Below are 10000 nucleotides of genomic sequence, written 5' to 3'. Positions count from 1 at the left end.
CAGCCAAAAAGCTGGGGTTCCCAACTATCGAGCTGTTTGTCAAGGTAAGAGTTGAGCTTGAAGTATGAAGAAATTTGATGTAGCTGGTGCTGTTGTTGTTGCTGGTGGTGGTGCTGTTGTTGTTGCTGGTGTTGGTGCTGTGGTTGTTGCTGGTGGTGGTGGTGCTGTTGTTGTTGCTGCTGCTGGTGCTGCTGGTGGTGCTACTGTTGTTCCTGGTGCTGGTGGTGGTACTGTTGTTGCTGCTGCTGGTGGTGCTGTTGTTGTTGCTGGTGGTGGTGCTGTTGTTGTTGCTGGTGTTGGTGGTGCTGTTGTTGTTGTTGTTGCTGCTGCTGGTGCTGCTGGTGGTGGTACTGTTGTTGCTGGTGCTGGTGCTGGTACTGTTGTTGCTGCTGCTGGTGGTGGTGCTGTTGTTGCTGCTAATGGTGGTGGTGGTACTGTTGTTGTTGCTGCTGGTGGTGCTGTTGTTGTTGCCGCTGGTGGTGGTACTGTTGTTGTTGCTGGTGGTGGTGCTGTTGTTGCTGCTGGTGGTGGTGGTGCTGTTGTTGCCGCTGGTGGTGGTACTGTTGTTGTTGCTGGTGGTGGTGCTGTTGTTGCTGCTGGTGGTGCTGGTACTGTTGTTGCTGCTGCTGGTGGTGCTGGTACTGTTGTTGCTGCTGCTGGTGGTGGTGATGTTGTTGCTGCTAATGGTGGTGGTGGTACTGTTGTTGTTGCTGCTGGTGGTGCTGTTGTTGTTGCCGCTGGTGGTGGTACTGTTGTTGTTGCTGGTGGTGGTGCTGTTGTTGCTGCTGGTGGTGGTGGTGCTGTTGTTGTTGCTGGTGCTGCTGGTGGTGCTAGTGTTGTTGATGATCTCTCAGGTTTGTTGAGGACCTTTAGTGGCAAGAGATCGTCAGGGCCGATTCAACGTGTTGTGGTAGTGTGTTTTACCAGTCAGGGAATAATGGGGCCTGTTGTATGTACTGTATGTATTTGAACTGTGTGTGTATGAGTTGGACTGAACCTTTTGTGTGTCTCCTACTTAGGCTGGCAGTGATGGTGAGAGCATCGGGAACTGTCCGTTCTCCCAGCGCCTCTTCATGATCCTGTGGCTGAAGGGAGTTATCTTCAACGTCACCACAGTCGACCTCAAAAGGTATGGATCATCCCATCGGCCGATACGTCTATCAATCAATCAGTTGTGTTCTATATCAAGATCAACAGGGTTTTAAATACTTTCTAAAGACATTCAGCCATCAATGCTGGATGATGTTTATGTGGGTTCCCTGACACAGGAGCCCTGTAAGAACCTTGTAATAATGTGTTACCCAGGAAACCGGCGGACCTGCAGGACCTGGCCCCGGGGACCAACCCTCCATTCGTCACATTTAATGGGGAGGTGAAGGTCGACGTCAACAAGATAGAAGAGTTCCTTGAGGAAAAACTCACGCCACCACGGTACACACCCACCACTTCCTGTCTATTGCCTGTCAATCAAACGACCACTTCCTGGATTCAACTGACCAATCCTGATGTCTGATATATCTTTCTCAGGTACCCCAAGTTGGCGACTAATCACCCAGAGTCAAACACCGCAGGTATAGATGTGTTCTCCAAGTTCTCTGCCTACATCAAGAACCCCCGCAAAGATACCAACGACGGTAAGGCTTGTGTTTGTGTGTACTGCGTGTGTGTACTGTGTTTTTGCGTGTTTACACTGTAGCCTGTGTGTCTCTGACTGTGATTACAATGTCCATGTGTGTGCATCTCTGTCTGTCTGTGTTCACTCACAGTATACCGTGTGTGTGTGTGTGTGGGTGTGTGTGTGTGTGTGTGTGTGTGTGTGTGTGTGTGTGTGTGTGTGTGTGTGTGTGTGTGTGTGTGTGTGTGTGTGTGTGTGTGTGTGTGCGCGCGTGTGTGTCTGTGTGTGTGTGTGGGGCGTGGTGGGGGGTGGGGTGGGGGTGCAGGCCTAGAGAAGGCCCTGTTGAAGTCTCTGAGGCGGCTGGATGAATTCCTGAGGACCCCCCTGCCGGAGGAGATCGATGCCAACAGCACAGAAGACCCTCAGGAGTCCACACGCTGCTTCCTGGATGGACCTGACCTCACACTGGCAGACTGCAACCTGCTGCCCAAACTACACATTATAAAGGTACTACTGCCCAGACTACACATTATAAAGGTACTGCTGCCTAGACTACACATTATAAAGGTACTGCTGCCCAAACTACACATTATAAAGGTACTGCTGCCCAGACTACACATTATAAAGGTACTGTTGCCTAGACTACACATTATAAAGGTACTGCTCCCCAGACTACACATTATAAAGGTACTGCTCCCCAGACTACACATTATAAAGGTACTGCTGCCCAGACTACACATTATAAAGGTACTACTGCCCAGACTACACATTATAAAGGTACTGCTGCCTAGACTACACATTATAAAGGTACTGCTGCCCAGACTACACATTATAAAGGTACTACTACCAATAATATCCACCTTGCTGCCTAGACTACACATTATAAAGGTACTACTACCAATAATACCCACCTTGCCGCCTAGACTACACATTATAAAGATCCTGCTGCCCAGACTACACATTATAAAGGTACTACTACCAATAATATCCACCTTGCTGCCTAGACTACACATTATAAAGGTACTACTACAAATTATACCCACCTTGCCGCTAAGACTACACATTATAAAGGAACTACTTTAATGACTTATATCCTCTAAATTCTCACATCAACACTGACCTCTATCACTGATCCATATGAGTTGTGATTTGTTTCTCTCAAAGTGATTCCCATGTTTAGGCTACTTCCTGGTCTGTTTCATGACATCACCTGTGTCTCGGTCCTGTCCCAGGTGGTGGCCAGGAAGTACCGTAGCTTTGAGATCCCGGCGGAGATGGCGGGGGTGTGGCGCTATCTGAACCACGCCTACAAGAGGGAAGAGTTTACTAACACCTGTCCTGTTGAGCGCGAAATCGAATTTGCCTACATAGATGTGGCCAAACGAATCAAATAGCGACAGGGGGAGGAGGGAGAGACTGAGAAGGCCCAATCCCAAATTGTGTGTGTGTGCGTGTGTGTGTGTGTGTCTTTGTGCACTCACAGGTTGGGTTGCATGTAGTGTCATGGCTGCTGTGATTGTAAGACCACTAGACAGAGAGGTCTGCATCCATTTCACATCCAGTCCTTTTGACCAAAGCCCTCTGCGGTGCACTATAATACAGCTGTATGGTGTCATTGAACACTGTTAGAAACCTAGAGGAGGAACTCTAACAGCGTATAGTACTATCTACTATCTGCAACATTGTAAAACTGTCCTATAGCAGCCATAAGCATTCATTAGAGTGTTATAACCTCTGTGTCTTAGAGGAATAGCAGAGCACAGGTAGACACGCCATACTTATATGAATATGCAACACTTTGGCCTTGATCACAGTATTAACCTATGTCTAAAAATTAACATACATATACTTTATAAATTCACTTTTCATTAGTTTCTCCCCCGTCTTATTTTGGCTATCTATGGGTGAATAATAATCAATAGTAAAAAGCTTTTTGATGTCAAGGTCTGACTTATCTATTTGTACGTTTTGTAAAAGCAAATCTGCTTTAATACCATTTATATCGATTTCTATTGACCATAACAGGATTGTGGGTGGGGCTTCCTGTTGAGAAGCTCACCTGTTTGGGCCTTCCTGAACATGCAAGTTGAATCGGAAGCCATTTTGATTGTGGCGGAAGTGTGTACTGTATCTCTCTATGCACCAAACAAATACTGACACAACCCTGTGTACTCGCCTTATAATCCTCACCAGAGGAGACTTTATTAAACTGATTTCAGAACAGTGATTTGTCTTTGATATTTTTGTTACCTTGCTTTGTGTATCTTTTGATGTATGACAACTTCTGACAGACTTTTGAATATGGGGTGACCTTTCCCTTTAAACCTCAACTCAGTCACCCACAGTCACCAAGGCAACGGTACTACTGACTCTTCTGTGGAACCAAAACGTAAAAGCCCTAATATCAACAAACGTAGTTTACAGTGCCACCATGGGTTACCATGGGGACATCCTCTCCAGGAATTCTAGAGTTTTGCAAGAAGTGTGTAAATCTCTTATGTAAATCTCTACCACCAATGTAAGCAGTCCAGTAACATTACATTATACAACCAATGTGTACATAACCTTTAAGACTGAGACCTAATAGTCTCTCAGCTTTGCGATGATGCCTCAAACCCTTTCAAATGATCTTGTGAGCCACTCAAAAAACAGCAATACATCTGCCCTCAACCTCATCTTTAGCAGCCAACTGCACACAGTTTCAGTCATTTTGAACATATTGGTCATTCCATAATGAACAACTGAGAGAGCGAGAGAGAGAGAGAGGGATCTGTAGAAAAATAAACGTGTCTTTATTGTCCTATAGTTTTATCATGCTCGGGTCATCTTTATTAGAGATCACACACAGCGTTTTCTCTTCTATAAACGGTTAACAGACTTTCGTGCACATAGGCACAAGTACACACGTCGATGATGGGGCGACCTGATTGGTCAGTACTGTTATTCATGAGCCAATGAAAAGGTCAGTGGTGGCGCCGGGCCTCTGATGCCTCGCCGCATTGGTTGCCTAGTGCCCGGGTGCAGGGTGGGGGTAGGATGGGGGAATGTTGGTTTGGAGGGTACCATGGATGTTTACAGGGGTGTTTGTCAGGGTCTGTGGAGGATCAGTTTTGGGAGCAGTACTTCCAGAAACACACTGTTGGAGAGAAAGAGAAGGAGATTAGGAAGTTGAGCAGTATCTTCAAATATTAGCAAACATGACAAAACAGGAAACCAGTGAAAAAATACTTCCTAATTTACTTTTGACCCCTTGCAGTCACCTCTCTTGTTGCTGGGCTTCTTGGGTTGCTGTGGAAGGGACTTCTTGAAGTTTCGGCCACTCAGACTGTCTATGCCGTCAGTGCTGGGCCGGGATGCAGTCACGCTACCACCAACATCCACAGGAGGCACTGTGGTGGTTTTCACTCTATCCACCTCAGCTACCTTCAGTACAGGAATAGAAGAAGTCACACTTTAGTTTCAAGCAGGCAGGAGGATCCTTTGAAATGATGTATCCCAGGTACAGTATTTAACATTTTATAAAGGAGAAGTTGAGGTTCACAACTTAATGTCAGATGGTTCCGCACCCTGAAAGTAGTCTACTGGCGAAGAGAAACTGAATTCCATGGTTAAGTTTTCTTTAACCAGCCACTACAAACATCAGGTAGCTTCAGCCAATCGCTAACTAGCAATCAATGGAGGTGACAGGGGCAAAAGTGCAATGTAAAAAAAACATATATGGCCAAATCACATTTAAAGTAACATTAAACAAAATATTGAGTTGATCTTAGAATTGAGAAAAGTTGCATAGTTGCCCCTATCACTCCATTAGATGTATTACTTTCTAAAACACATCCTGGTGTGAAAGTAACTATTCTATCCCAAGGCAGGTAGGAATATCACAAACACAAACAGCATTGATTTACCGCTTTCTTCTTCTTTCCTGAATTTCTGCCGTTTGCTGACCCTCTGGGCATCATGGTCATCCGTGTGCTCAGAGTGCTGTTGATCGCCCTGCTGAGTTCCTCCAGCGCTGACAGCATCTTCAGGATCTGGGCTCGTCTATCTGGACTGCTCGTCACCGGATCCATCTTCAATCGTCTATCCAGACTGCTGGTGGGTGTGGATGTCTTTTCTCGACCAACAGGGATGGTGGTCATCAGTGTGTTCTTCAGTGGTTTAGAAGCGTTGACCGTTGACGGTTCCGTTCTCTCTTGCACATTTGAGTCGACTCTAGCTGGACCTGTTAGCTTTATGTCTCCTGAAAGACAACATTACAGACACACATGAACATTCTGTGGTCTCAGAGTCATATTCAACGCCTGGCTGAATGCCATCCTCATTCTATATTGCCTCCCATAATGATTCTGGATGATGACACATTGACCTTTCTCCTCTGTGTGCTCCATGGTGGTTCAGGCCAGGGTTGCTATTCGTAGAACGTGTCCTACAAATAAAATGTGATTGATTGATTCCACCAAACCCCAACAGCTCAGAGACAGACCAAGTCTCAGCTCTAGACAGTCTGTTGTGTGATGTAGACAAAGTTCCCAGCCTTTCTCAGCTTTCTGTCTGTCCACGGTCTTCAGAGGGTCACTGTGTCAACTGAGCCGTATTGTTGTGTGGCCACCTTAAAGACCCTCTGAACGTCACAGCGGTCCCATAGCAACGCCATGGAATCACCCAGTACCAATGTCAGCTAGTGTCGAAATGGAGAGTGGACACGAGCTGCTTTGAGTGTGTGTGTGTGTGTGTGTGTGTATGCTTGCTTGCATTTGTTTGTGTGTGTGTGTGTGTGTGTGTACAAAGGATAATTCAGCATTGTGTGGGCGAGGAAAGTATTCCAGGAAGAGAGGAGCGTGAGCAACACATTCTTCATCTATACTCCCTGAATACTTTCATTCAGCCATCTTCATCCTTAACCGTGATCTCTCCATCCTTCTCTTCCTTCTCCATCCCATCCCTTCACTCTCCCTTCAGCCACTCGATCTCAGCCTTCCTTCCTACTCTCTCCATTCCCTTCCATTCTTTCTGTCCATCATAATTTCCCTCCATGTTCTCTTTATACCTCAACTCTCACCCATCTTCTATCCTCCCTCAATCCCTTAAGTCTCCATCCCATCCCTCCATCCCTCTCTCCTTACCTCTGTCAGTCAGCAGGGTGGGGGCTGTGTCCACTCCAGCCCACAGAGTCACCAGCACCGTCAGGACTCCCACCAACAGGACCACAGATACTTTCTGCATGACTGCACCTTCTTACCGGAACTTCTGGCCGTTTCTGAACCAATTCTGACCACAGCTTCTGGGCTTCAACCACAAGTACCGGTCTGGTTCTAAAGCTCAGGTCTTCGGGTACCAACAAGGTCTCGTTTTAGTCTCAAAGAGCTGAGTTAGCTTTGTCGTCTTCTTTAGCTGCACGTTGAGAGAACATGTATGTCTCCTGGGGGTCAGAGTTCAGCCAATTGTTTGGGTGTCTGTTAGTCTTCTTGTCCAAAGTCTGTTCCTTAATTTCTGTCTCTGAAGTCACTAGCTTGTTTGTCGTACACACACTTGTCGTTCAGCACCGATGCGCCTCTGTGAAGAAGGCTTGTCGAGAGTGTGTGTGTGCAGAGGTGCGTGTGCAAATTTAGCTCTTGTCGCTTCTAACGTAGACCTGTCCCATCCTCTCTTTATAAACCCAACGGTTCCTTCAAGACGGGCCAAACCAACACCTCGCCGTTGCCCAATGAGGGGGCTGCTAATTTCTTGTGATCCCGCCCGCTCCTTCTTAGCGGCGTGATGACATTTGGCGTGTTTGGTGTCAGGCTCGGCATTGTGTGTGTGTGTGTGTGTGTGTGTGTGTGTGTCAGCACGTCGCTGTATAAGCTGTGATAAGATTCTTCTTAATGTGTTTGCTCAGGGGCCCACAGAGAAAGACCCTCTGACGCAGGAGGGCCAAAAGCCTGTCTCCAACACAAAGTTGGCCCAGACCACGCACACACACACACACAATGAAAACGTTGCAGACACAGAATAGACATGAATTGATAACGTCACACACTCACTCAAAAATACTACACACTATTTGTTTGCAAAAGGCAGAGGTTAGCTTGATTCTGGCCAACAGACTGACCCCCACACACAAATAAACACATATACCAACAGTCACTCACACACAGCATCACCAAACACACCCACACACAATCATCAGATGCAGACAGACAGTGTTGTGTGACACACGTCAAAGGGAGATGCAGTCAAAGAGAGTCATGTTCAGTCTATAAAATAGTTTTTTTTCCTGCCTGTCACTAAGCTTTAATCACACAGGAAGATGACGGTGTACTGGACGCACTGATTGTCCTTTCGCTGTGATGTCAGAAAGACGTTTTGGAATGACGGGTGAGGAGAGGAGGAGTTGGGAGAGGAGGAGTTGAAAGAGGGGAGAGGAGAAAGGGAGAGAGGAGAGAGGAAAGGAAAAAGGGAGAGAGGAGAGGAGCAGGTGTAAGACATGGGCAGTAGAATACTGAATGTTGTCGAGATGACACTGGTGACAGGGCTGAGGAGTTGGGAGAGGAGGAGTTGAAAGAGGGGAGAGGAGAAAGGGAGAATGTTGTCGAGATGACACTGGTGACAGGGCTGAGGAGTTGGGAGAGAGGAGAAAAGGAGAATGTTGTCGAGATGACACTGGTGACAGGGCTGAGGAGTTGGGAGAGAGGAGAAAAGGAGAACGTTGTCGAGATGACACTGGTGACAGGGCTGAGGAGTTGGGAGAGAGGAGAAAGGGAGAATGTTGTCGAGATGACACTGGTGACAGGGCTGAGGAGTTGGGAGAGAGGAGAAAGGGAGAATGTTGTCGAGGTGACACTGGTGACAGGGCTGAGGAGTTGGGAGAGAGGAGAAAAGGAGAATGTTGTCGAGATGACACTGGTGACAGGGCTGAGGAGTTGGGAGAGAGGAGAAAGGGATAATGTTGTCGAGATGACACTGGTGACAGGGCTGAGGAGTTGGGAGAGAGGAGAAAGGGAGAATGTTGTCGAGATGACACTGGTGACAGGGCTGAGGAGTTGGGAGAGAGGAGAAAAGGAGAATGTTGTCGAGATGACACTGGTGACAGGGCTGAGGAGTTGGGAGAGAGGAGAAAGGGAGAATGTTGTCGAGATGACACTGGTGACAGGGCTGAGGAGTTGGGAGAGAGGAGAAAAGGAGAATGTTGTCGAGATGACACTGGTGACAGGGCTGAGGAGTTGGGAGAGAGGAGAAAGGGAGAATGTTGTCGAGATGACACTGGTGACAGGGCTGAGGAGTTGGGAGAGAGGAGAAAGGGAGAATGTTGTCGAGATGACACTGGTGACAGGGCTGAGGAGTTGGGAGAGAGGAGAAAGGGAGAATGTTGTCGAGATGACACTGGTGACAGGGCTGAGGAGTTGGGAGAGAGGAGAAAAGGAGAATGTTGTCGAGATGACACTGGTGACAGGGCTGAGGAGTTGGGAGAGAGGAGAAAGGGAGAATGTTGTCGAGATGACACTGGTGACAGGGCTGAGGAGTTGGGAGAGAGGAGAAAGGGAGAATGTTGTCGAGATGACACTGGTGACAGGGCTGAGGAGTTGGGAGAGAGGAGAAAAGGGAGAATGTTGTCGAGATGACACTGGTGACAGGGCTGAGGAGTTGGGAGAGAGGAGAAAAGGAGAATGTTGTCGAGATGACACTGGTGACAGGGCTGAGGAGTTGGGAGAGAGGAGAAAAGGAGAATGTTGTCGAGATGACACTGGTGACAGGGCTGAGGAGTTGGGAGAGAGGAGAAAAGGAGAATGTTGTCGAGATGACACTGGTGACAGGGCTGAGGAGTTGGGAGAGAGGAGCAAAGGAGAATGTTGTCGAGATGACACTGGTGACAGGGCTGAGGAGTTGGGAGAGAGGAGAAAGGGAGAATGTTGTCGAGATGACACTGGTGACAGGGCTGAGGAGTTTACAGCGCTTTCGGAAAGTATTCAGACCCCTTGACCTTTTCCACATTTTGTTATGTTACAGCCTTCTTCTAAAATTGATGAAATTGTTTTATTTCCCTCAATCTACACACAATATCCCATAATGAGAAAGCAAAACCAGTTGTTTATTTCCATTTTAGCAGTATTCAGACCCTTTACTCACGCAGTGATTACAGCCTCCAGTCTTCTTGGGTATGACGCTGAAAGCTTGGCACACCTGTATTTGGGGAGTTTCTCCCGTTCTTTGTAGATCCTCTCAATCTCTGTCAGGTTGGATGGGGAGCGTCGCTGCACAGCTATTTTCATGTCTCTCCAGAGATGTTAGATCTGGTTCAAGTCCGAGCTCTGGTTGGGCCACTCAAGGACATTCAGAGACTTGTCCCGAAGCCAGCCATGCGTTGTCTTGGCTGTGTGCTTAGGGTCATTGTCCTGTTGGAATGTG

General features: G+C 47.5%; 2 protein-coding genes across 4 annotated transcripts in view; one reads left to right on the top strand and one right to left on the bottom strand.

The window, feature by feature from the left end:
• The window catches only part of LOC110497061 (chloride intracellular channel protein 4), an 18840-nt gene extending 15002 nt beyond the window's left edge, over positions 1–3838 (top strand). For 2 of the 3 annotated variants that reach the window (XM_036951996.2, XM_036951994.2), the window contains exons 2-6: positions 1020–1129; positions 1306–1431; positions 1528–1634; positions 1941–2122; positions 2848–3838. In XM_036951996.2, the coding sequence (XP_036807891.1) occupies positions 1020–1129; positions 1306–1431; positions 1528–1634; positions 1941–2122; positions 2848–3009 (687 nt within the window). In that variant the 3' untranslated portion in view covers positions 3010–3838. Of the gene's footprint in view, positions 45–1019; positions 1130–1305; positions 1432–1527; positions 1635–1940; positions 2123–2847 lie in introns of all 3 variants that reach the window. The other variant, XM_036951995.2, reaches the window with a different exon arrangement.
• Positions 3839–4386: 548 nt separating this feature from the next.
• On the bottom strand, positions 4387–7239 carry LOC110495654 (uncharacterized). Its single transcript, XM_021570996.3, has 4 exons — positions 6739–7239; positions 5521–5855; positions 4876–5038; positions 4387–4751 (listed from the first exon to the last, which is right to left on the bottom strand). The coding sequence occupies exons 1-4, from the start codon at positions 6836–6838 to the stop codon at positions 4720–4722; spliced, it is 630 nt and encodes a 209-aa protein (XP_021426671.3). The 5' UTR covers positions 6839–7239; the 3' UTR covers positions 4387–4719.
• Positions 7240–10000: the final 2761 nt, after the last annotated feature.

This window comes from Oncorhynchus mykiss, chromosome 18, assembly GCF_057628025.1.
Source record: "Oncorhynchus mykiss isolate SJ-2025 chromosome 18, ASM5762802v1, whole genome shotgun sequence".
In the NCBI taxonomy this organism is placed as follows: domain Eukaryota; kingdom Metazoa; phylum Chordata; class Actinopteri; order Salmoniformes; family Salmonidae; genus Oncorhynchus; species Oncorhynchus mykiss.
The sequence above is the reverse complement of the archived record's forward strand: the minus strand, read 5'-3'. Positions and strand labels throughout refer to the sequence as shown.

Coding starts and splice junctions, on each gene's coding strand:
- LOC110495654 (XM_021570996.3), bottom strand. CDS start 6,838: ATGCAGAAAGTATCTGTGGTCCTGTTGGTGGGAGTCCTGACGGTGCTG. Junction 5,856..6,738: donor CACCCTGCTGACTGACAGAG/GTAAGGAGAGAG, acceptor GTTGTCTTTCAG/GAGACATAAAGCTAACAGGT. Junction 5,039..5,520: donor CAGGAAAGAAGAAGAAAGCG/GTAAATCAATGC, acceptor CCTGTACTGAAG/GTAGCTGAGGTGGATAGAGT.